Genomic DNA, 27,578 nt, shown 5'->3' with positions numbered 1-27,578 from the left:
AATAGCGCATAAGTAAGGCCAGAGAAAAGCAAAATAATATCTAGCCAAATTCTACAAAGAATCAAGTATATTTGGAAGTTTTTTTTATATTATGGGGTTTTTATAAAGGAAGCCCATTCAATGAATGATTTCATCAGACCCTAGAGGAAATTTAGAATGTTCAGAACTTGTTCATTTTAAAACTAACAGCTATAAAATCATTTGAATAGTACCTCAAATGTTTTCAAGGGTTTATAGTAACTATAAACCAAAGTTTTAAATCATGCTTTCATTTGAAAAATGGTAATGTCTCAGAGTTATAAATTAGATCTTTATGTTACTTTCAGAATTTGACTCCTCTCTTTTCTCCCTCTGAATGAGAATGACCTGGGGTACTACCTCTGCCTTGCTGCCATTAGAGCACATTTCATTCCCTGAGCACACAGCTGCGAGCAGCAGTATAGGACCCAGCAGGCAAACAGCAAGTACGTGTTCACTGATGAATACTTAGGGTACTAGGAAGTATGGAGAAATCAAATGTTCCAAAGTCTACACTTTGGATGGAAGTGACAGCCAGGGTCATTCAACCTTCAAGTCTTAGTTTATATTCTAATTTTTCCAAGATGACTAGATGACTATTTCATCCAACCAGAATTATCTCTTTTTATTCCATGCTGCCTTTGCTTTCAGTACTTCTCAGCCTATCCTATCATTGTTTGCTACTGGTATCCATGTGCTATTTTCTCCTAGGTTCTTAAGAGCAGTGACTATCATATTTATCTTTATATTACTCACTTTACTTAGTTCATCTTTTTTTTAAAGATTTATTTATTTTAGAGAGACAGTGCAATGGAGGAGGTGGGTAAGGGAGGAGGCAGAGGGAGAGAATCCTCAAGCAGACTCCCGGCTGAGTGCAGAGCCCAAACCAAGAGTTGGATGCTTAATGGACTGAGCCTCCCAGGCGCCCCTTTTTACTCAATTCACCTTCTTAGACTAAGCGAAGTAGTCAATAAAAATCTGTTTACATAATGCAACAAATATTACCATAAATATTCTCCTACTTTCCAATTTTCAAACTTTCTGCAAACTGTTCCTTATTTTTTCTGGTACTAACTTTACTTTGTTTTTTTGTTTTTGTTTTTTAAGATTTTCCCCTGGCTATCTAAGTATCTGATGACTGGCATGCTTATAAAAAATTACTGAATTTAGGGTTATCATAATCATGAAAAGCTAAAAGAAATAAATTATGTATCATTAATTTGGAGAAAATCTTTTTATACCAAGGTCCCAATCAGTTTAAAGATAGGAGAGGCTTAACTAGTCTACCCTAATCATCTCAGAAAAGATGAAATGTATTACATTTTCTTACCAATAAATCCTGGTATATTTTCTGATTATCTGATGGTTGATGAGGCAAGGGTTGCATTACTTGCTCAATTTTTGGTTCCCCTGATGTTACAGAGTTGTTACTGGCACCCTCTGTTGGTCCACTCTGTAAGCACATGCTTACATTCTCTGCCAGCATGGAATTCGGAAAGAACACAGGCGCATCTTTTCTCACAACGGGAGAAGAACTGCTTGAAAGGATATAAATAATGTGTCCGTTATCAAGATACCTTTAACATATATTTGAAGTGCAGTAACTCTGAAATAAAGGGATAAGACTCAAACAGCATTCTGGTTTGTATTTTCAACTCTCATCTTGACAGGCTGCCCATAAACCAGATCGTAGCACCTTTTTAAGTCATGTTATTTATATTCAGACAACTTTTTTTTTTTATTTTAAAGATTTTATTTATTTATTCGACAGAGATAGAGACAGCCAGCGAGAGAGGGAACACAAGCAGGGGGAGTGAGAGAGGAAGAAGCAGGCTCATAGCGGAGGAGCCTGATATGGGGCTTGATCCCACAACGCCAGAATCACGCCCTGAGCCGAAGGCAGACGCTTAACCGCTGTGCCACCCAGGCGCCCCCAGACAACTTCTTTTTTTGAAAGCTGGCAACCTATTGATTTCTCCTGAACTTGATGCAAGTATTTAAAGATTTTAAATACATTATTTGTTTATTTTAAGTTTTAAAATATAGTTAAGATCCCTGGCAGGGGATGCCTGGGTGGCTCAGTTGGTTAAGCGTCTGCCTTTGGCTCAGGTCATGATCCCAGGGTCCTGGGATCGAGCCCCGCACCAGGGTCCCTGCCAGGGAGCCTGCTTCTCCCTCTCCCTCTGCATGCCGGTTCCCTTGCTTGTGCTCTTGCGCTCGCATTCTCTGTCAAATGAATAAATAAAATTAAAAAAAAAAAAAAAAGATCCCTGTCAAATAAGAGTTCATAAACTGCCATTTAGAATCACATTATATATTTGGCAGATTTCTTTCCTTCTTTATGCTTTAACATATTTCCCAAATTTTAACAATGAGCATTTATTACTTTCAAATTTAGTATATATATATTTTTAAATTTACTATGGAAAGCAATATTAAAAAACGCTTCTTAGCAACAATGTGGCTATTGTAGAGAAAGGTAATAATAAATATTAGCTAGCAGAAAGCTTATTACAGGGCAGGTACTGTTTCAAGTGCATCCTCTTACAAAATCCTTACCAAAAAGACCTGTAAGATAGATACTATACATTATGCCTATTTGATAGATGAGGAAATTGAGGCACAGAGAGGTTAGCTAACTGTTCAAAGTTATACCAAATATGAAGAAAATAAAACTCACAGATACTACATATTCTGCCTACTTGACAGATAGATAAGATAGATTTGACAGATACTACATATTATGCCTATTTCACAGATAAGGAAATTGAGGCACAGAGGTTAGTTAACTGCTCAAAGTTATATCAAATACAAAAAAATAAAACTCATACATAGTTTCAATTTTTAAGATTTTATTTATTTACATGAGAGAGAGAAAGAGATAGCAAGAACGGGGTTAGGACAGAGGGAGAGAGAGAAGACAACTCCCCACTGAGCAGGGAGCCTGACCTGGGGCTCGATCTCAGGACCCTGAGATCATGACCTGAGCTGAAGGCAGACGTTTAACCAACTGAGCCACCTAGGTGCCCTGCATTCATACTTTAATACCTAGAGAAAACCACTATTAACATTTTAGAGTACTTTCATCTGTACTTTTTTTCTTACAGGTAGTATTTTCTCTGAAAAACTATACCATACCAAAGGTAGTTTTGGAGGCTGCTTTTTAAAACCTAACATTATATATCATAAGTATCTTTTCATTTCACTAAATATTCTTAAAAACAAATTTTGTTACATAGTATTTCATTTTATAGGTATAATTTTTCTAACCATACATCTCTTCTTTAAAACTCAGCTTATTTCCAATTTTTCCCATATTGCTTAATATTTTTTTAGAGAGGGGGGCAGAGGCAGAGAGAGAATCTTAAGCAGGCTCCACGCCCATTGTGGAGACTGACATGGTGCTTGATCTCATAACCCTGAGATCAAGACCTGAGCTGAAATCAAGAGTTAGACATTTAACCAACTTGAGCCACCCACATGCCCCCCATACTGCTTAATTTGAACTTGATATGAAGTACCCAGTACCCACTGGGTATATGATAAGCTCAGTAAATATTAGCTGAAATGAATATCTATAAAATACTAGTTAAGATATAATTCTAAGGAAAAAAATCAATAAATTTGACCACATGAAGTAAAAAATTTTTACACAGCAAAAAAAATCAAAGTCAAAAGACAACTGACAAATTGGAAAATAATCACGACATACATTACAAAGAGCTAACATCTCTAATAAATAAGAACAAAGGACCTAAAACTCTAGTAGAAAAATGGTGAGAGACATAAACTAACAATTCACAAAAATATGGCAATAACTCTCAACATGAAGAAGTGATCCAAGTCATTCATAATTTTTAAAATGAAAATTAAAACACCATCAATACCATTTATCACCTATTAAACTGGTAAAATTTGTTAAATATGGCAACATATTTTGTTGCACAGCTGTGGGAAAACAGGTAATCTCATCCATTGCTGCTGAGACGGTAAACTGGTACAACCTCTTGCAGGGAAATTTGGTAACACTTAACAAAATTACATATGCACTTAACTTTGGATGCAAAAATCCCACTTCTGAAACAATTCAAAAATACACATGGTACCAGATAATGACTATAGCAATGCCTGTAATTGAAAAATACCGGAAACAGTCTATTTTTTTTTATTTTATTTTTTTAAAGATTTTATTTATGTATTTGAGAGAGAGCGAGCACGCGTGCACAAGCAAGGGGGGGAGGAGAGGGAGAAGCGGGGCTCAATCCCAGGACCCGGGACCCTGGGATCATGACCTGAGCTGAAGGCAGATGCTTAACCAACTGAGCCACCCAGGCACCCCCTGGAAACAGTGTAAATACTCACGAGTAGGAGAGTGTTTATTAAACTGTGGCACAACCACATAGTGGAGTACTATATAGCCATATAAAGAAAGATCTCTAGGACTGATTTGGAGTAATTTCCAGTACATACTGTTAAGGGAAAAGAGAAAAGTTAAAAAAAATACCTATGCATGCTACCTTTCTACACTTCATATAGAAAGAAGTATTATAAGAAAATACAGACACATTTGCTCATTTGTGCAAAAGAAATACAAGAAAGTTAATCCAGTAACTAAAGAGATTGGTTATCTAAAGGAGATGGGTGGGAAAAGGGATAGGAAAAAGGGGGATTTGGGAACAGGATGGCAGGAATGAGAAGGGAACAACACTTCTTTGAGTATATACCTTTTTTAAAAATCTAATTTGGTCTGTTAAAATCACAGTAATGTTTCAGATACCTAAAGAACAACCAAAATCAGCCAGAATATGGAACGGCCCTCAAGTGGAATACAAGCTGTAACAAACCAACCTAACAGTATTACAAGCAAATAACACAACCACATAAGGAAATGCAAAAGAAAATAACCTACCTGAATAACTATGGAAAAAGGTATTTTCATTGGATATTGTAAGGTTAAAGATAAAACGAATTACAAACAAATATACATACTCTAGAAAATCCATTTCAGAATTCTTAGCAATTCTGAAATTACTTTATGTGTATACTAGAATTGAACAAATAAGTAACTATAGTGTACGTGAACTGTTGGGGAAAGAAGGTACAAATAAGAAAAAGAGATGTGTTGGATTGGAATCAGAGGACTGGTATGAAGTCAAGGCTTTTCAGATAAAGATAGATATGCGTAGAAATAAATAAGGATGTAGTATGTGTATCCTAAGAGGGCATAGAAGCACAGATACAAAGTAGCAATGATATACCTACTGCTCAGATCTTTCTTCTAAAATACGTTCTCTGATACCATTGCTCCTGGTTTCTGTAGTTGATTCCAGTGTTGGGGCAGGGAAAACACAAGATGAGCCTGGAACATCTTGTGGTGCCAAAAAATAAGAACACACTTGAAAAAGGATGAGTCCTTTTCCAAAGGAAACAGAAGCCAATCTAAAAGAGCTCCCAAAGACCAAAACTGGAACAATTTAAGCAAATAAAATAAATAATAGTTTGAATTATAACTTGTAGAATAAAAGAAATGTCCAGGAGTCTACACTGACACAAATAAATGAATACAAAAGCAGAGAAGAAGGAAAACAGCTTCTTCTTACAGAAGAAATCTAATTTACAAATGTAGAAGGAATGAGGAAAATACAAAATCATCAGTAGTCAAATACTATGGCAATCATTGTGACAGGCACATCTATATAGATGGATGCTAAAATCAGAGGGAGAAAGCTCAAGAAGAGAATATTTACAGTCTCAAAGTATCTGCCTCAAGGTATTTATTAAGTACAAAGGGAAAATTCTTAACTTTATAGTGATAAAAACTAGCAGACGTCACCTTAACTGAGCATTCAAAGTTAATAACATATGTGACATCATGTAACCCACTGATAGGATACACTGAGAGGGCAGGGCCACAACACCTCTTTGTGGCAATCTTGTCAAAAATGCAAAGCTTCAATTTAATCATGAGAAAGTATCAGACAAACCCAAATTAAAAGAGACATTCTACAAAATAACTGACTCATCAAAAGTGTCAAAGTGAAAAGGCAAGAAAAGATTGAGGATCTGTCACAGACTGGACTAATGAGACATAATTAATAAATCAATGTGAAATCCTATATTGGTTCCTGGAACAGCAAAGCACATTATTGGAAAAACTGGTACAATTAGAATTTGCAGTTTAGTATAGTTTTGTACCAATGTTAATTTCCTGGTTTTGATCATTTTACTATGGTTATATACGGTGTTAACATTAGGGAAACCTGGGTGAAAGCCATTATTTTTCTAACTTTTCAGTAAACCTAAAATTTCAAAATAAAAATGCTTAAGGCAAGATATAATTCTATATTTAGTTTCCTTTTCTCAAATAAAATTTAATTAAGAAGTCTGAGATCAGAGCACCTGGGTGGCTCAGTGGGTTAAGTGTCTGCCTTGAGCTCAGGTTGTGATCCTAGGATTCTGGGATCAAGCCCTGCATCGGGCTCCCTGCTCGGTGAGGAGCCTGCTTCTCTCTCTCTCCCCCTGCTCGTGCTCTCTCTCTCTCTCAAATAAATACATAATACCTTAAAAAAAAAAAAAAGTCCGAGATCCTGAAGAATAACAAAAATATAATGCACAAATATTTTAACAAATAATAAAATTTACAAATAGAGATTATTATAATCAGCATTTAGTATCGCAGACACAAAGACACACTGTTCTTAAAATCAGGAAGGAGCTCTCCAAGTCACCCAGTCCACCCCACCCCTTCCTTAAGATGAAAATGCACTTAAACCAGTAAAGACCCCTGTGAATTTATCCTAAACTCAAAAGAACTTCAGTGAAATTATGTTGTATAATTTCCTTTAGTATCCAAATTTAGTATACTTAATACCAAGAATTAAATCTTAAAAAAAAATTTTTTTTTAGTATAGTTGACACATAATGTTACATCAGTTTCAGGTATAACGAAGAATTAAATCATTTCTTTTTTTAAGATTTTATTTATTTATTTGACCAAGAGAAAAAGCGAGCACAAGCAGGGGCAGAGCAACAAGCAAAGGGAGAAGCAGGCTCCCACTGAGCAGTGAGCCCCATGCGGGACTCAATCCCAGGGCCCAGGGATCATGACCTGAGCTGAAGGCAGATGCTTAACCAACTGAGCCACCCAAGCGTCCCAAGAATTAAATCTTATATACAGAGAAAAAGTACCTGTTTAAAAACCTTAAGTAGAAGAAATATTTGCAAATTATGCATCTGATTAGGGGTTAATATCTAAAATATATAAAGAACTCCAACTCAACAACAAAAAATCGAATAACCTAATTAATTAAAATGGGCAAAGGACATTTCTTTCCAAAGATGATATAAAACGGCCAATAGGTATATGAACAAATGCTCAACATCAGTCATCATGAGAGAAAAATGCGAATCAAAAACAATGAGCTATCACCGCACACCTGTTAAAACTGCTACTACAAAAAATCGCGGAAAATAGTGTTGGCAAGCAAAACCCTTTGCACTGTTGGCGGAACTATAAAATGACTGAATCTACTATGGAAAACAGTATGGAGGTTCCTCAAAAAGTTAAAAGTACAACTACCTTGTGATCCAGTAATCCCACTTCTGGGTATATATCCAAGAACCAAAAGCAGGGTCTCAAAGAGATACTTGCACACCCATATTCACAGCAGCGTTATTCACAATAGCCAACAGGCAGAAGTATCCCGAATGTTCACTAATGGATGAATGGATAAAGAAAATGTGGCATATACATACAATGGAATGTTATTGTTTTAGAAAGTAAGGAAATCCTGTCACGTGCTACAACACAGATGAACTTGGAGGACATTACACTAAGTGAAATAAGGCACTCATAAAAAGACAGATATTGTATGATTCCAATTACACGAAATATCTAAAGTAGTCAAATGCAGAGAAACAGAAAGTAGAATGATGATTACCTGGGGCTGAGGGGGAGGAGAAAGGGGAGTTGTTCTTTAATGGGTACAGAGTTTCAGATTTACAACATGAAAAAGGTCTGAAGATCTGTTTTACAACAATGTTAAGTGTACATAACATTACCAAACTGTACATTTGAACATCATTAAGATGGTAAATTTTATGTTATGTATTTTTTTTTAAAGATTTTATTTATTTATTTGACAGAGACAGCTAGCGAGAGAGGGAACACAAGCAGGGGGAGTGGGAGAGGAAGAAGCATGCTCCTAGCGGAGAAGCCTGATGTGGGGCTCGATCCCAGAACTCTGGGATCACGCCCTGAGCCAAAGGCAGACGCTTAACGACTGCGCCACCCAGGTGCCCCTATGTTATGTATTTTTTTACCAAAACAACAAAACAAACAAAAACCTTGAATGATTTATTAAAACAAACACAATTCCTTATTCTACCAACCAAAGCTCTCCAAAATTTGGTAGCCAATTTGGCTTTCCCTTTGCTTTCCCTTTGTTCCCCAAACATCAAATTGAACCTTTATCTTCAACCATGTTAACTAATTTCACTTTAATGAAATCATCAAAACTCTCAGAGAAGCAGAAATCTAGTCTTTATAGAGATTTTATGGCTTTTTGGGAAATTACTTGTACTGAGCAGGATATTTATCATCCAAACATTTGCAAAGCACTTTGTTTTTAAGGAGAGTCCCCCCCCCCCCAATAAATAAATAAATAAGTCGTGTCAGTTACTGAGTTTGCCTTACTCCATCTTTATGTTTTTTTTTTTTTTAAGATTTTATTTATTTATTTGACAGAGACAGAGACAGCCAGCGAGAGAGGGAACACAAGCAGGGGAAGTGGGAGAGGAAGAAGCAGGCTCCTAGTGGAGGAGCCTGATGTGGGGCTCGATCCCATAACGCCGGGATCACGCCCTGAGCCGAAGGCAGACGCTTAACCGCTGTGCCACCCAGGCGCCCCTGCCTCACTCCATCTTTAGCTAAATGATAACAGTAATTAGGAACTAAGTGCTTTACATATATTAACTTATTTAACCCTTACAACAATCCTGAGATAGGTGCTTTTATTGTCTCCATTTACAGATGAGAAAACCAAGTCATCCATAAATTATGAAACCTGCCTATGTTCACAGTGTTGTGATTCAAATCCAGGCAGTCTGGCACCTGAGCCCATCATCTTAATCATAATCACTCAGCCACACTGCATTTTCAAGAATTTTAAAATACCAGGGTGCCTGGGTGGCGCAGTCGTTAAGCGTCTGCCTTTGGCTCAGGGCGTGATCCCAGCATTCTGGGATCGAGCCCCACATCAGGCTTCTCCGCTAGGAGACTGCTTCTTCCTCTCTCACTCCCCCTGCTTGTGTTCCCTCTCTCGCTGGCTGTCTCTGTCAAATAAATAAAATCTTTAAAAAAAAAAATTTTTTTTTTTTGTTTTTTTTGTTTTGTTGTTTAACCTAATAAGCAAAAACAAAAGAAAAATAAAAGAACCAAAACATTAAAGACTTTAACCTCAAAAGATTTAAGATTAAAACAAAATTTTATTTTATTTATATATTTTTTTAAAAGATCCTATTCTTAAGTAATCTCTACACCCAATGTGGGGCTTGAATTTACAACCCTGAGATCAAGAGTCACATGCTCTACCAACTGAGCCGGCCAGGCACCTCGAAACAAAATTTTAAAAGATGATTCTAATATGACAAGTATTAGTAGGTATGTCTGAAGTATGACTTCTAAAGAAAAATAGGATTTTTTTCAAATGAAAGTCTCTATAAATACCACATACCACTGCTCTTCACTGGGAAAAAGCTTTCAGTTACCAATTATGCTTTGAGGCAAATAAATTTATCCCTCACAGACTGCTTTAACATCCGAAAAAAGATTTAGGAAGACTATCCAAGGGGGACAGGAACCCAGGTGGCTAGGTGCCATGTATGAACACTTAGCAGTGGGAAGCACAGCATGAATCAGAACACACATTTGGGAAGAATCCTATAGAATCACTAAAACCACTACAGAAAACAATGAAGTCATATTTAATCCAAATCAATACATTATGCTGAAGATCAGATTTACATCTAGTTATGTGTTGGAATCAATAGAGCTGATTAGCTGCCCTGAAAAAGCAATTAACTACCTTCTACCAATTAACTCAGATAGGTTTCTTAAGTTAAAAACCACAATGGTTTGGAGATGTTTAAGTTCTGACTTAGAAACTATTTCAGGAGAAAACCCCCATAATTCTAGAAAGAAGTCTGCAGTTTACAGAAGTCAAGGAGGATAAATAAGGATAACCATAGTTAGTTCCTCTTTGTTCTCAGTTATTTTTTAAGTTGTTTTATTTATTTAGGTAATCTCTACACCCAACGTGGGGCTCAAATTCACGACCCTGAGGTCAAGAGTAACATGCTCTTCCNCTCTTCCGACTGAGCCAGCCAGGCACCCTTTTTCTGTTTCTATAATTATTCCAAATAAAATGTGGACTTATCCTGGGACTCACCTTAAATTGCTCTTCCTATCAATTGAACCCATACAAAATAGGTAATATGGGGACCATACACTGGGTCAAGTTCTAAAGATATAGAAATTGGGGCGCCTGGGTGGCTCAGTCGGTAAAGTGTCTGAGTTCAGCTCAGGTCATGATCTCGGAGTCCTGGGATAGAGCCCAGCATTGGGCTCCCTGCTCAGCAGGGACTCTGATTCTCCCTGTGCCCTTCCCCCTCCGCTCCTGCTCTCTCACTTTCTCTTGCTCAAATAAATAAAATCTTAAAAAAAAAAAAATACAGAAATGAATATGATCCCTGTCCTATAGGAATTCAATTTAACGGGGGAGACATATTTACATACCTCTTTTAATACATTGTGGTACATACTACGAGAATTTAATTATATGATTAAAACATATACATACTGAGCAAAGGAGATAAATGTTTCTAGTTTTCTGGAGGAACATGTTTATTGTTTTAATCATTATGATAAACAGAATAATTTAAAATGACAAATATTAGAGGACAAAAAGAAATAGAAAAGCATTCCATGCTCATGGATTGGAAGAACAAACACTGTTAAAATGTCTATACTACCCAGAGCAATCTACACATTTAATTTAATCTCCATCAAAATACCACCAGTATTTTTCACAGAGCTAGACCAAGTAATCCTAAAATCTGTATGGAATCACAACAGACCATGAATAGCCAAAGCAATTCTGAAAAAGAAAAACAGAACTGGAGGCATCACGATTCCAGACTTCAAGCTCTATTAACAAACCTGTAATCATCAAGACAGTATGGTACTGGCACAAAAAGAGACACATAGCTCAATGGAACAGAACAGAGAACCCAGAAATGGACCCACAACTATATGGTCAACTAAGCTCTGAAAAAGCAGGAAAGACTATCCAGTAGGAAAAAGAGTCTCTTTGATGAATGGTGCTGAGAAAACTGTATGGCAACTTGCAGAAGAATGAAACTGGACCACCTTCTTACACCATACACAAAAAATAAATTCAAGATGGATGAAAGACCTAAATGTGAGATAGGAAACCATCAAAATCCTAGAGGAGAACACAGGCAGCAACCTCTTTGACATCAGCCATAGCAACTTAATAGACACGCCATCACAGGCAAGGGAAACAAAAGCAAAAAGGACCTATTGGGACGTCATCAAGATAAAGAGCTTCTGCACAGCCAAGGAAACAGTCAACAAAACTAAAAGGCAGCCTATGGAGTGGGAGAAGATATGTGCAGATGCCATATCTGATAGCGTTAGTATACAAAATCTATAAAGAACTTATCAAACTCAACACCCAAAAATAAATGACCCAGAATGGGCAGAAGACATGAATTGACATGGTTCCAAAGAAGACATCCAGACGGCTAAAGACACATGAAAAGATGCTCAGTGATAATACTCATCATCAGGGAAATACAAATCAAAACCAGGATAAGATACCACCTCACACCTGTCAGAGTGGCTAAAATTAATAACACAAGAAACAACAGGTGTTGGCGAGGATGCGGAGAAAGGGGAACCCTCTTGCACTGTTGGTGGGCATGCAAACTGCTGCAGCCGCTCTGGAGAACAGTATGGAGGTTCTTCAAAATGTTAAAAAGAGAGCTACCCTACGATTGAACAATTACATTACTAGGTATTCACCCAAAGGATACAAAAATAAGATTTGAAGGGGTACATGCACCCCAATGTTTACAGCAGCATTATCAACAACAGCCAAGCTATGGATATTGACTGATGAATGGATAAAGATGTGGTGTGTGCGTAGGCGCACGCACGCGCGCACACACACACACACACAGGAATATTACTCAGCCATCAAAAAGAATGAAATCTTGCCATTTACAACAACATAGATGGAGCTAGATTGTATTATGGTAAGTAAAATAAGTCAGTGAGAGAAAGACAAATACCATATGATCTCACTCATATGTGGAATTTAAGAAAGAAAACAGATGAATATATGGAAAGGGGGAAAAGAAAAAAAGGAGAGAAGGAAACAAGCCATAAGGGACCCTTAACAACACAGAACAAAGCAAGGGTTGATGGAGGGAGTTGGGTGGGGGATGGACTAGATGGGTATTAAGGAGGGCACTTGTGATGAGCACTGGGTGTTATATATAAGTGATGAATCACTGAATTCTACTTCAGAAACCAATATTGCATTGTATGTTAACTACCTAAAATTTAAATTAAAAAATAAGTAAAAATAAAATGTACCTAAAAAGTATCAAGTAAAAAAAAAAAAAGGTCAAATATTATCACAGGGCTTATAATTAAAAAAAAATAATCAGTTGTCTGCCCCATGTCACCCCACCACCAAATTCACCTCTTTTAACTATTATATATGGTGTTTTACGCCTACATCATTCCTCTACCTTCTCATTTATTTATTCTGCACCTGATTCCTTCTAGCACTTCCACAAGTCCAAGCTCCTTCATCTCACTTGGGTTGGCTTTTACTATACTAACCAGTTCCCTACTTCCACTCTAAACTCCTTCAGTTCATTTGCCACAGAACAGCTATTTAAAAAATGAAACATCAGATCATACCACTCTTTTGTCTAAAATCCTCCCTGGATTTAATGAGCACAGAATAAATTCAAAGCTCCTTTTTACATCCTACAAAGCCCCCACATAATTTGGCTCCTGCCTATATCCTTGACCCCATTTCCTATAAGCACGCTCTCTTGAGCACTTTGCTCTCTCTCTCCCCTCTCCTCCCTTCACCCCTCCCTCTCCGTCACTGTGTCTAGCCACAATGGCTTTCCTAATTGTTTCCTGAGCTGTCAAGCTCCTGCACACCTCAGGGTCTACACCTGCCATTTCTTCTACCAGGAGCACTCTTCATGTGTTCTCAGAGCTGGCTCCTTCTCATCATTCTACTCACTGCTCAAATGTTACCACCTCAGGGAAGGCTTCCTTTACCATCCCCTACTTAATATATCCCTCACTCCCATGCCACCACCCTAGGTACACCCCACTTGATCACCCTGGTTTATTTTTTTCAGAGCAGTTGTCATTATATGAAATTAAATTATTTGTTACTTATACGGTTACTGTTTGTCTCTGCAAGTCATGGAAATTCCATGAAGTTAGCAACTTTTCCTAACCTACTGCTCAATCTCTAGGGCCTAGTTCTGTGGCAGCACTTATCAGAAGCTCAAAGATATTTGAATTTCTTTCCTAATTTCCTGAGGATCTAAATTACTTTGAAATCCTTGCTTAATAATAATAATAAAAACTTCATGAAAATTTTCAAACACAGGAGAGAATAGTCTAACAAACCATTATACACAGTTTTAACAATTACCTACTTCCAGTGGGCACCTGGGTGGCTCAGTCAGTTGAGCAGCTGACTCTGGATTTCGGCTCAGGTCATGATTTCAGGGTCCTGGAATGGAGCCCCATGTAGGACTCCACACTCAGCACAGAGTCTGCTTGGGGTTCTCTCTCCCCCTCTCTCTCTCTGCCCCAAGCCTCCCCCACCCACCCTGCTCATATGCACTCTCTAAAATAAATGAATAAATCTTTTTTTAAAAAATTACCTACTTAAAATCAATCTTACTCCAATTACACCACTAGCCATTTCATCTTCCACAAGCTATTTTTTTTCTCACCAGGTTACTTTGAAGTAAATCTCAGAAATAAATTCTTATATATATATATTTATATACATACTTGCAACATGCAGAATCCTTAAAAATTTACAAAATTCAGGGCCCCATTTCCATCTGGGGCCTAGTTATCAGAATCTCTACAGTGAAGCCTAAACTCATGTACGTCTGAAATTTTCTTCAGATGTTCTGATTCAGCTAGACTGTAACACATCCAATGACTGACATCTGGGAACAGTTCTAGAAGGGCCAGAATTGTCAGTTACATAAGAACCATATCAGAAAAGACACTACCGAAAATACTATTCACAAAACAGTTTCTGAGTTAAAACACCAAAAGAATATTAGAATTTAAAAAGAAAAAAAGGAGGATCAATGTAGAATCAAAGACATCTTACTTGGATACAGAAAGTGGCTGATTAAATTCTTCCACAGCAATGTTGCTTTCTTCAAAGCTGGGAATATCAACTGCTTTTAATGAAGAAGCGCTACCTGGAGGACTTGTGACTTCATTATTAATATCAACAGAAAAATTCATGTCCTCACTGGAAATCTTGGTATCATCTTGCCTCAGCTGAGATTCAGGCTTTTGATCATCTCCGGCTACATTCCAAAACAAGCTGGCACCTGGAGATTAAATGATTAACCAGATACTGAAACAAATATACTACTATAAAAATAATCCTCTGACAAACCTCTAAGTAAGACTAACTGTATTTTTGTAGCACAATTACCTAGAAATGTTTTCAGATTATATCCTCTCAGAAATGCCATAAAAGGTTAAGGTGAAAAGCCAGAAAACTGGTGTACAAAGTGGGGGGGGGGGCGCCTGGATGGTTCAGTTGGTTAAGTGTCTGACTCTTGGTTTCAGCTCAGATATTGATCTCAGGGTCGTGAGTTCAAGCACACTGCGTTCCACACTGGGCATGGAGCCTACTTAAAAAAGAAAAACAACAAAAAACAACGGGGGACAAAGGGAACAAGGGACATTCTGGGCCCTGTCTCTTCAAGAAGTGTGGCTCTCAAATGATGTATTTCACATATAAAGATTCTGAATACAATTTAGGGTGTATGTGTGTGTACAGAAAACTGTTCTGAAAAACAAGGGAAAACATATAAAATAACTAGTCCCTAGGCTCTCTGATTTCTATCTTTAAATATAATATTTATGAGAATACTAAAGGACATATCAGACATACGTAACATCAGGCAAGTATTTAAAAATCAAATGTTTGGGGTCCTTGGCTGGCTCAGTCAGTTAAGCATCCAACTCTTGGTTTTAGCTCAGGTCATGATCTCAGGGTCATGAGATGGAGCCCCATGACAGGCACCGTACTCAAAGAGAAGTCAGCTTGAGACTCTCTCTCCCTCTGCCCCTCCCCCCAAAGCTCCCATGCACATGCTCTCTCTCTTTCAAATAGATAAATAAATCTTAAAAAAGAGGGGCGCCTGGGTGGCACAACGGTTAAGCGTTTGCCTTCGGCTCAGGGCGTGATCCCGGCGTTCTGGGATCGAGCCCCACATCAGGCTCCTCTGCTATGAGCCTGCTTCTTCCTCCCCCACTCCCCCTGCTTGTGTTCCCTCTCTCGCTGGCTGTCTCTATCTCTGTTGAATAAATAAAATCTTTAAAAAAAAAAAAATCTTAAAAAAGAAAGAAAAGAAAAAAGAAAAAAAGAAAAGAAAGAGCGAACGAACAATTATGAAAAAGCTACATAAGTGCTGCTAATCTTCTGGACTATTTACCAATACGTACCTTCAGGAAATTAAGTATCACTGTAGAATAAACATGCTTTTAAAAGCCATTTAGTTCTAACAATTAGTAATAATGCTTTTTTCTGCGTGTAAGTAATAACTACCCCAGGTTATCCAAGTTGAATAACTGAATATGAATCTATGAGGTTTCAAAATAATTTCAGAATATAAGCTTAAACATGTAAATTACTTCATTCAATTATCTTTTATTCAGCACACATTATGATTTAGGCATCATATTAGCTAATGAGATACAATCATGGAATAAGGCAGTGTTCAAAATCCTAAAAGCTTATAGTCTAGGAGCAGATACAGATGAGAAGCAACTGTAATACAGTAAAAGTATAGCTTTTATAGGAGGAAACTGCACTTTTTTGGTGTGCTTGTTATGTATGTTTGGTTAGCTCACAATACCCACAGCTCCTTGTCCACTAACCCTCTACGACACACACAAACTTCCTCTGGGAACTGTCACCCCCACAATTAACGAAGGTGAGACTCCAGCAGGTGTGTCCCTATTACATGCTTCTCAACCCTCTTACCACTGAACCAGGGATTAAACCCTAATCCAAACTAGGCCATTCAGGTTCTCTGAATTTGAAAAAAGACTAAAGGACAGTAACCTGGTTTGTGTACATGGCTAAAACTGTGTAACACATACACTTTGAAACTTTGGGTGAGCCAGAAAAAACGAGTAGAAAAACTGAGTAAAAGAGCCATATAGTTGGATAGTCCTAATGGTATTCCAGTTTCTAGTTCTAGTTTTTTCCTGAAGTCAGCCCCACTCTTGGCTTTGGTTTTCATGAAACCACCTCATATCCTTCCGGTAAATTCCCCTTCCTTACTTAAATTATTTCAAAGTGGTTTACATTACTTGCAGCCAAAGAATCTTGACTAATACTCAGTAATATCTGACTTAAAAATGTACATGAGGCTCTTCTCCCCTCCCTCCTCGTTCCCCTCTACATGGACAGTTAAAAAATGGGTTCAGAGATAGAATATAGAAATCTGCCTTCCTTCTTTTTCTCCCTCTCAAATCTTTATTCTCCAGTCTCAAATCTTCATCTGTTCCTTTTATAAGTCTTAGGTCATCAACCAATCTCCACTCCTCAAATGTTTGGGTATCACCATCTTCATTTCCCAAAGTGGCTCAAAACACAAGATATTTAGACTGAACTCATCCTCTCCCTTTTGCTTCTCTAACTTGCCTTCCCTAGGTCATCTAAGCTGAAAATCCTGGAGTAACTTTTATTTTCATTTTTAGTAAACTTTCAATATTAGAATAATTCTAGATTTATAGAGAAGATAATACAGAGTTCCTGTATACTCCTCACCAGTTTGACCTGAAGTTAACATCTTACATTACCATGGCACATTTTTCAAAATCAAGAAACCAATATTAGTGCATTACAATTAACTAAATCTCCAGATTTTATTTGGATTTCACTGATTTTTCCACTAAGGTCCTTCTTCTGTTCCAGGATCCAAACCAGTAACGTTAGCATCCTACCTCTTCCAATTGCCACATCCAATTAGTTAACAAATCTTATCAACACCCTACACAACTCTTTCTCTTCATTCTTAACACCACCACCCTATGTACTAGGCATCTTGCTAGATCTTGGGGACATTCTTGAAGATCTCATGGTCTGGTAGTGAGCAAACATGTAACCAAATATATGTCATTTACATTATTAGTTGATTTTTCAAAAAGGCCTTCAATGTTGCTTACTGAATAAAGGAGACATTCGTTTTTGAAAGATGTAATAAAGGTTCTCCATAAAATAGGTCAGTACTAGATAATTCAGAGCCCTGTGTTTTCTCACTGTGCTCCTACTATTTTCTCTACCCATCCTGCTCTGCCATCTCTCCATTCCACCTACTAAAACCCTATGTACCCTTCAAGGCCCAGAATCAATACACGGCATAGATGAAACAAACCTTCCCTGATCCCTCAAACCACAGATGATTTTTGTTATAAGAATTGGGTCCAGTCTAGGAAAGAAGCAAAAATAATGCATTATGTCATGTGGTCTCCCATTTGTGTTCAGATATAGCTCTCTTTCATAAAGGGTAAAATTATACAAAGGCTTAAATAAGTGATACTCTCTTCACCTTGGCTTTGGTTCTGTTTCTACCATGCACCAATTTCAATGTAAAATTTTTAAAAGTGATATGAACAGCATTTTTTTAAATTCCTTACAAATAAAAAAAAAAATGAAACTACCTGTGCTCACAGCAATGCTTACACTTTTTCTCATGTGCAAGCCAGGGGAAGACTGTGCTTCCATGGAAACCAGCTCCATTTGTCTTGCAGCTTGCACCGTGTCCTCAGCAGAGGCTGTCTTAGGGGAACAGGGCTGCAGAGACTGTGCTTCCAATAAACGCTGAATCTGTATCAATTAAAAACATATTTTAAACTGGCAGCGAAGTAATCAACCAAACTGGCGGAAGAGTTTAAAAAATTACGAAGTGCCCCAATTATAAATAACTGACTTTTAACTCTATTTTCTCACAATTCAGTTAGATCACACCATAAAACTTATTCAATGCAGAAATCACCATCCTTCATTATTAAAAAGCACTTAAGCAGGCTAAGTATGAATTTTATTTATTTTTTTAAAAAGTAAACTCTATGCCTGACCTGGGGCTCTAACTTAGAACCCAGAGATCAAGAGTTGCATGTTCTACTGACTGAGCCAGCCAGGTGCCCCATGGCTAAGTGCAAATTTAAAAGTGAAAACATAAAGATATCTAAACTGGCATTCATAAATTGACACTTGTGTAAAAAAGCCTGAATGTTAACACTTCAAATCAGTATTTCATTCCTAGTCCACTTACAAATCAAAATTAAGATAAGAGCTATATTCTAACTCCTTACCATATAGTGAACATTTTTACACAGGTTCTTCTTATAAAGGTTAATCAGAATAGCCCATATTTGGCCATGCTAAAACTGGAATTATTAATAACAGTAGCAAACACTGAGTGCTTCCTGTTTTACAAGACACTGTAGTAAGAGCTTTTATGTATGATTATTACAATCCACCCCATAAAGAATATACTACTATTAAACACACTTCACAGATAAAAAAAACTTGAGAAATTAAAGTTACTTGCCCAGGTCATGTAACTAACAAGTAGCAAAGCTGAGGTTCAAACACCAAAAGTTTTCCCTGTTCCTTTTAAAACTAAAATAAAACTCACATACTATAAAATTCATCCCTTCAAAGTATACAAGTAAGTGGTTTTTAGTAAATTTGCTACAAAGTTTGTAACCATCACCACCATCTAATTCTAGAACCTTTTCATTAATCCCCTGAAAAAACCTATACCCACTAGTGGTCACTCTCCATTGCCCACACTCAGCCTCTGGCAACCACTAATCTACTTTCTGTCTTTACAGATTTCCCTATTCTGGACATTTTACATAAATGAAACCACACAATATGTGGCCTTGCATCTTTTTTCTTTCACTCAGCATAACATTTTCAAAGCACATCCGTGTTGTACCTATCAGTACTTTATGGTTGAATAATATCCCAGTGTATGGATATGTCACATTGTGTTTACCCATTCATCAGTTGATGGACATTGGACTGTTTTCACTTTTGGCTGTTATAGATAATGTTGCTATGAACATTTTTGTACAAGTTTTTATGTGAGCATATTTTTTCATTTTTCTTGGGTATATACTTACGCATGGAAAAGCCTCCCTTTTTAAACGCTGTGATTTTCTATTTCCCTATAAATTATACTATTGTGGGGATGCCTGGGTGGCTCAGTTGGCTAAGCGCCTGCCTTTGGCTCAGTTCATGATCCCAGTGCCCTGGGATCAAGTCCCTCATCGGGCTCATTGCTCAGCAGGGAGCCTGCTTCTCCCCCTGCCTGCCACTCCCCCTACTTGTGCGCTCGCTCTCTCTCTGACAAATAAATAAAATCTTAAAAAAAATTATACTATTGTGTTCAATTCATGTCATTAATTTCAGCAAATTACCTTTACTAATACAGGAAAATATAAATTATCAACAAATTATTAAGATCAGTAGAAATATAACTTGTGTTAATAATACAAAATGGCATATGTACTTACAGTGGTTTATAATGTGGACTTTGGTGTCATGAGGATATAAGTTTAAATCCTACTCTGCTACCTTTTAGGAGGAACTACTTAACCACTATGAGCCTCAATATCACTTAAAACTAAAGTAGTTGTAAGGATTAAGAGACAAAATAATTGTAACTTTTTGAGTGTTTAAGATAGCCAGGACCTACACTAACTACTTTATATATACACATATACATACAGATACACACACACATACACATAAACTCATTTAACCATCAAATCTACATATAATACCAATCACTGCTTCCAATTTGCAGATGAGAAGAGTGAAGTTTAGAGAGATCACACAGGAAACACTCAATAAAGCTAACTGAATGGTACTGGTGCTAGAACAGATAGGCAAGTCAGTGGAGAATACAGTACAGAAATAGATGCAAACACATGATACTTCCGTTACACCATAAAAAAATATTTCCAAATCATTAAGAAAAAGATACATTATTCAATAAATATATGAGGCCAGTTATCTGAGGATTAAAAAGGAAAAACCTCTTATCTCATATATCAAAATAAAGCAACAAATCCTGAAGGGGGAGGGAAGATGAGGAATAAATTTTTTATAATCTTGAGGAAGAAAGCTTTTCTAAACATAATTAACACCCAGAAAGAAAATGACCTAATTATATCTAAATTGGAATATTCTGCACAAAACAAATGGTTAAAACAAAAAACATTAAAGACAACTGTAAGAAATGCTTACCACACATATATGATAAAAAACCAATTTCCTAATATATAATGAGCTCTCACAAATTAATTAGAAAAGGACCCAAAATGGGTAAATGACAGACTTCACACAAAATATGAATGGCCAATAAATAATAAAATGATCAATCTTGATTACAATAATACAGTGCAAATTAAAACTGTCTTTTTATAAGTCTGATACTAATTTTAATAGTTTGATATGCACAATACTGGAGATGTGGAAAAACAACTTTGGAGTATTAAATTGGTACAACCTTTCTGGGTGGCCATTCTCACTCATTCAAGTTACAAAATATGTATAAGGTAACTATTATAAGTGAAGTACTATTCAAGGTGCTAAAAAAATACAGTGATGAATCTTGTAAGTTCTCTCCCCAGAGCTCCCTAGAGACAAAAACCAAAAACTCATAATTAAGACCTGACTGCTGAGAAGGAGTGAGTCATTACAAGGTTTGGGCAGAGCGGCAAGGTCAAGAACCTAAAGTGGAAACAAACAAGCTCATGTTTTTGAAGAACAAAAAGCACATCCTGCAACTGAAGTGTAGTGAACATGGAAGACAGGAGCAAGAGATGAGCTAGAAGAGGCACACAGAGCCGAACGACACGGTTTCAAGGGCCAGCGCAAAGGATCTAGATTTTCTAATTGCAAAGGAAAACCACTGAGAGAGAAGCCCTATGATCTGACTTGAGCTTTAAGAAGATGGCTGTCATGTTTCCAACTTTTACTTGGAGAATACAATCATTGGAAAACTTCCAACTTTGTCCAAGGAAAAATAGGGACAGTACTGGAAGTAGCATGGTTGGATAAGAGAAGAAGATGGTTTCAACTAGGGAGGCAGCAGGCAAGATGGTTAAGGAACAGTTAAGTTCAAGATACATCTAGAAAGTAAAACCAGGGCTTCTGACACCCAGGATTTTTGCCTGAGCAACAGGATGAGAAGTGATGTCATTAACTGAAATAATAATGATAATAAAAATAGTAATAGTTAACATGTACTGAGCACTAACTATATGCCAGGCACTATTCTAAGCCACCTTTCCCTAGTAACTCATTCAATCCTTAGAACTCCATACACTTATGTACATTCTTATTTTGTGAATGAGAAAACTAAAGTCTGAGAAGTGAAGTAATTTGCCCAAGATTGCATTAATTTATGTTACACTGAAACTGGACTAGAACCCAAGGAGACCGGTGCCAGATCCCAATCCCTTCACCACTACACCAAAATGAGACTTGAAACAAGTCTCCCTTAGGACAGGAACAAGTTTGGCTGTCTTTGAACATTTAAAATGTCTGTGTTCTCTTCGACTTCACAATTTTACTTCTAGGTATCTATGCTACAGAGATATATGCACACATGCAGGGAAATGCCAAGTGCAAGGATGTTGACTGCTGCACTGTCTGCAATAGCAGAAACTTCAGACTGGAACAGGAGACTAATTAGAAAATTTGTTATACATCATTTTAACAAAATCCTACAGAATAAGATAGTTCTATATATACTTATATAGAAAATGTGTTAAGATTTTTTATATGTAAATAAAGTGGAACCTAAAATAATGTTAAAAAAATTCACATGAGCAAAATAGTATGTGTATTTATCATAAAAGCATTTCCTACATCATTTCTTGTATTCTCCAAGTATAATGATTTAGATAATGTACTCATTAGTCTATATTTACATTTTAATCCCAAGTAACTAAGATTTCTATTTAAAAGGTCTTTTTAGACTGTCTTTTTTTAAAAACAAGAAATAAATGAGAACTATATCTTTTCAATGTGAAATGTTTAGTTACATTAAAATGTGTGCCAAATATTTTTAAGGATTTATAAAAATCAAACTTACATTTTACAATTTCAAAAAATTTACTAGGTCTAAGAAACAATGAAACTACATTTTTCTCAGGTGTCCTATCTACAGCATTTTTAAGCAAAAGTGGTCCTTAAAATTTTTGTTTTTTAAAGATTTTATTTATTTATTTATTTATTTGGGAGAGGGAGAGAGAGCAGAAGCGCACAAACAAGGGTAGAGGGAGAAGCAGATTCCCTGCTGAACAGGGAGTCCACCATGGGGCTTGAACTTAGGACCCTGGGATCATGACCTGAACTAAAGGCAGACGCAGGTTAACTGACCGAGCCACTCAGGCACTCCTATGCAGAAGTTTCAAATTATCTTTTTTTGTTTTTGCAAAATGCAAACACTATGACTCCAGTTTTATAAAACAAAGATTTCTAAAAAATCATACATGTATATAATGTCCATTATACATATATTTGGCATAGTTACAGGATCATGGACAAAATATGGAAGAATACATTTCGGGTTGTTTTCATTCATACTGGGGAGCAGGGCCGGGGGGAGGAAGAAGGTAGGGGATTTGTGGTAGGTATGTGGAAAAAGGGTACCAGTAAGAAAAGGGAAAAAAAGGGGTGCCTGGGTGGCGCAGTCGTTAAGTGTCTGCCTTCGGCTCAGGGCGTGATCCCGGTATTCTGGGATCGAGCCCCACATCAGGCTCCTCCACTGGGAGCCTGCTTCTTCCTCTCCCACTCCCTCTGCTTGTGTTCCCTCTCTCACTGGCTGTCTCTCTATGTCAAAATTAATAAATAAAATCTTTAAAAAATAAAAAAAGAAAAGGGAAAAAAAAAAGGTACAAGATTGAATGGTGTAACATATAACTAAAAGACTAAAAACTGCCATAAAGGCCTGAAGAAAGGAAGCATTTCATAGTAAAATGAGTGAAACACGTCTAGTATAGATATACAGAAGAGGTTCTAGAACTATTCTCTAAAGGTACACTGGCTAAAAGTACTAATCATACTACAGGGTTGACAAATTAGAGCTGCATCAGAATACATTGTGCAGGTTTTAGATGGAGTTGTATACCAGGGTTTACTAAACTACAAAGACTTTTTGTTAGAGGCAACAAATGAAAGAAAAATGTAGTCATGTTGTAGATTAGGATATGCACAAGGCAGAGAAGAGAAGGCTTACTTTCTAGTCCCGGCTCTACTCCTAACTAGCAATGTGTCATTGGGTAAATTCTTTTTTTTTTTTTTTTTTTTTAAGATTTTATTTATGTGACAGAGAGACAACCAGCGAGAGAGGGAACACAAGCAGGGGGAGTGGGAGAGGAAGAAGCAGGCTCATAGTGGAGGAGCCTGATGTGGGGCTCGATCCCAGAACGCCGGGATCACGCCCTGAGCCGAAGGCAGACGCTTAACGACTGCGCTACCCAGGCGCCCTGGGTAAATTATTTTCTCTCTCTAATCCTCTTTTTACTTATCTGTAAAACAACAGGAACTAGAATTTGGTTTCCAAGGTTGTTTCTAGTTTTGATATTCTACAATTTTACTGCATAAAACGTAATTACTAAAGAATTCTCAGTTATTTTTAAGAAACCATATTAATACCATGAATTTAAAAGAACTAAGGAAGCTCGCAAACCTGTGCCTGAAGCAGTCTCAACTGTCTGTCTTGTTCTGCGAGGAACCTATATGCATCCGGAGACAGTCCCATCATTCCGTTATCTGACCCCGTCTTGGGTGTGTGCATGCATACCGCACAAGGTGGTGGGTTCCGTGAGTCCACATGTGAAGGCAGTCTTGCCAGAGGCGATGGTTCTACAATCCTGTGGGGAGTGCAACCACCTGTGTTTCCCTGAGGTCTCAAGGCTATGGGGCTACTTGAAGAACAGAATGCATTCGGGTACAGAGCTGGACATTCACCTGGGTGAAATAATGAATGCTTATGAAGGGCTTCAGACGGGAGGTCTTGAACAGACCCTACTGTATTCATTCCTTGCCAAGAATTTATTGGACTATACTGCACGTGGCCATGATGCTGACAACAACTGCAAACATTTGTAGGACAGTAAGACGGCGGTGGTGGAGTAGGTATCTGAAGTTCCATTGGTCTTCCTGAATTATGGGATGAAAAAACAAAATTGTGTGGGTGAGACTGTGGGGCATGAGAAGACTGCTCGGAATTAAATGTGGAGGATCTTACAGGATATTCTTCTTTGTGTACATTTGTATCAGAAGATGGCCTATTAAGAGAAGACGGTTTAACGCTGTTCCTGATATGGGGGTTCCCGTTCTTACAGGTAGATGGCTGTCTTCCTTTGCTGTGTCTCAAAGGAACAGTGCTCTGGGTTAACTGATTTGGTAGCCCTTTCAAGGAAAGCTCTCCAGCTTCAGCTTCTAGGCTGCGTTTGTCATCGTAAAGCTGAGGTTGTAATGGCTCCAAGTGTTCAGAGTGGTTAATCAACAAAGAAGGATTTTCATTATTCACCATTTCCAATGGCTTAGGCAGAGGATTTGATTCTATGAAATTGCCATCCAACACAAGGGAAAGTTCAGGAACTGATGGTTGGATCTTAGAAACCTATAAATGGGAAAGACATGAAAGAAGAAAAGTATTTTTTAGGATGTTGCACTTTCTTCAGACTAATATTTTCCAAATTACATCCAATTACTCATTAAAAAGTGTTCATTCTTTAGATAGTTGACACATATTTTCTGGGCATCTTCTATGTGCTAGCACTAGGAAAACAATTGTCAGTAAAGTAAACAAGGTCCTTGCCTTAACAAACTCACTTAACAATGGAACTACTTTTATCGGAACACTGATTAATGTTGCTTAAATCACATAACACAATATAGGAACTGTTTTATAATAGACTTTTTTACCCTCTCTCTGCAAAACAACGTATCACTGGCAGAATGCTTCAATAGATCTCGTAGCAAATAATGTTTCTGCATCTTAAGTAACAAAAGATCTTCCAATAAGTATTTCAGAATATTTTTCTACTAAGTGAAATTATTCACTGTTATTCTTTTTACCAATACTTGCAATTAAGAGGTGGAAGAGAGCAGAAAAAAGTAAACTAAATATTCGTGTGGTGAATTTGCTTATAATTTGATATTAATTTTTAAAAATCTTTCCTATTCATTTTCCTTCTAATAAGTAATTGTTCCAATTAAGGCACAATTCCACAATAACCCACAGATTGCCTACAGTCAAAAAATTATAACAGGGGTTATTAGCAATCTCCAAATGCAAGTATCATGTTTTCTCAGATTTGGTGATAACAATGTCAAGTTCTGGTGATGGTACAGAATGTTGAGTCTATATGGGTTAAAAGCACCAAGCTCTGAAACCAAATCTTCTGAATTACTAGCTTTACTGAATTCCAAACCTCCTGAATTCCAGCTTTACCACTTACTAGTTGTGTAATACTGGCAGGCAACTTAACCAATCTGTGCCTCAGTTTTCTCTGGAAGCAATCATTATATGTACTTATTATAATATGTACACACAAATGCATATGTATTATTATATACGTAACATATAATAGTTACATGTACCTGTGAAAAATATCTATATCTGTATATATAGATATAATATAGATATAGCCGTACAGATATATACCTAGATATATCTTTGAATAAAACTTAAATAAATTTCAGGTAATATTATTGAATGCTTTAACATGAAGAGATTTTAGGTTTCTAAACACATAGGTGGGTTCTTTACAAGATCAGTGATACCTTCTGACTCACAGGATGAGGACTAGGAATTGGTCTTGGAGAAAAATCTTCATCTTCAACACCAGAGTCATGATCGTTTATTGGCATTTCTCCTGGAGATAACTTTTGGGAAGACCTAAAGAATAGAGGGGAGTAAAGAAAAGTCTTCAGTAATCTATTTGTTTATTTGTTCTTTCTTTTTGAAACTGAATAAAGTGCTTTAATAAGCCCCAGTAGTATCTGGATCATTTACTTTAGTACCTGACAACCACGGATTATTTTTTCAGGCCAGTGTTAGCTGCCTAGAAAAGCTGGTCCAGTCAGATTCATGCTTAATAAACTACTTCCCTTTGCCTGATCATGGGAAGTTTAACCCAGTTATTCTTAAAGTCACAAAATATCAACAGTTACTGAGCATCTTCTGAATAACCACTCTGAGAAATGTAGTTATAAATAAGGCATAGTGCTTGCCATAAAAAAATTATAAACTGGTGATAAAGCTATATACTCACTGCATTAAACACTCACTGTGTTAAAAAGGGAACTTGATAAGGAACTACTATATTTTCCTGTACACTTATATGTGTGCTGGGAAACTCGGAGACATCAACTGAGGTACCTCCTTCTACTCAATCAGTTGTAGTCACTGTGTGACAGGGGCCTGCCCCTATAGGACAGTGACATTTTGAGTGCTGGAGTTTCCAAAGCTGAGAGTTTAAGACTAAAATTTGGAAGACTATATGCATCAGGTTTTTTGGCATCCTAGATAAAGTCTCAACAGGACGAATTCAGGGAAGAGAAAAGCCAGAAGGAAGCTTAAAGAGTGCAGACATTGACAGAATCCCTAAGAAAGGGTCCAACACCCTATCTCCCTGGCAAGGAGCCCAACAGAAACCCCAAGGTAGATATGGAAGGTCTGAGAGACCTCTGCCCTAAACCCTGATGAGTCTGAGAAGCAAACACTCACAGAGTTCCTTCTGAGCCAAAGTGCTGCAATGAAACAATCAGAACATCTGCATGGTGTGTTTAAGCATCTGCACTGAGGGTCTGCACTGAGCTCCACAGAGTTCTCCCCAGCTGCCAAGAGTGACATGGAGAATATTAGGATACCCTCTGTGCCACAGCGCAGCATGGACATGACAGAGGGCCAGTGATCTGACTAGGGTAAGGAGGTCACAGCAGAGGACCGCACAAATCTACTGCCAAAGACCAGATGCAAATGAAAACACCTGAGCAAATGGCAGCTTGGCTGGATGATAATCATGTCATCCCACATTACTATTACTGGCACAGCATTAATTCCTCCAAATTGCATATAACCTCACAGAAAAGAAGATAAACAGATCTTGAATTGACTGAAAT

General features: G+C 37.3%; 1 protein-coding gene across 1 annotated transcript in view; it reads right to left on the bottom strand.

Moving 5' to 3' along the window:
- The window catches only part of STIL (STIL centriolar assembly protein), a 71,628-nt gene that overhangs the window by 18,636 nt on the left and 25,414 nt on the right, over nucleotides 1-27,578 (bottom strand). Inside the window, exons 11-15 of the mRNA XM_008699233.2 lie at nucleotides 26,238-26,352; nucleotides 24,133-25,071; nucleotides 18,077-18,242; nucleotides 14,496-14,724; nucleotides 1,349-1,553 (exon numbers count right to left, since the gene is read on the bottom strand). Of these exons, the coding sequence (XP_008697455.1) occupies nucleotides 1,349-1,553; nucleotides 14,496-14,724; nucleotides 18,077-18,242; nucleotides 24,133-25,071; nucleotides 26,238-26,352 (1,654 nt within the window). The remainder of the gene's footprint in view (nucleotides 1-1,348; nucleotides 1,554-14,495; nucleotides 14,725-18,076; nucleotides 18,243-24,132; nucleotides 25,072-26,237; nucleotides 26,353-27,578) is intronic.

Source organism: Ursus maritimus, unplaced genomic scaffold (genome assembly GCF_017311325.1).
Source record: "Ursus maritimus isolate PB19 unplaced genomic scaffold, ASM1731132v1 scaffold_12, whole genome shotgun sequence".
In the NCBI taxonomy this organism is placed as follows: domain Eukaryota; kingdom Metazoa; phylum Chordata; class Mammalia; order Carnivora; family Ursidae; genus Ursus; species Ursus maritimus.
Note: the sequence above shows the minus strand (reverse complement) of the source record. Positions and strands in the feature narration are given on the sequence as shown.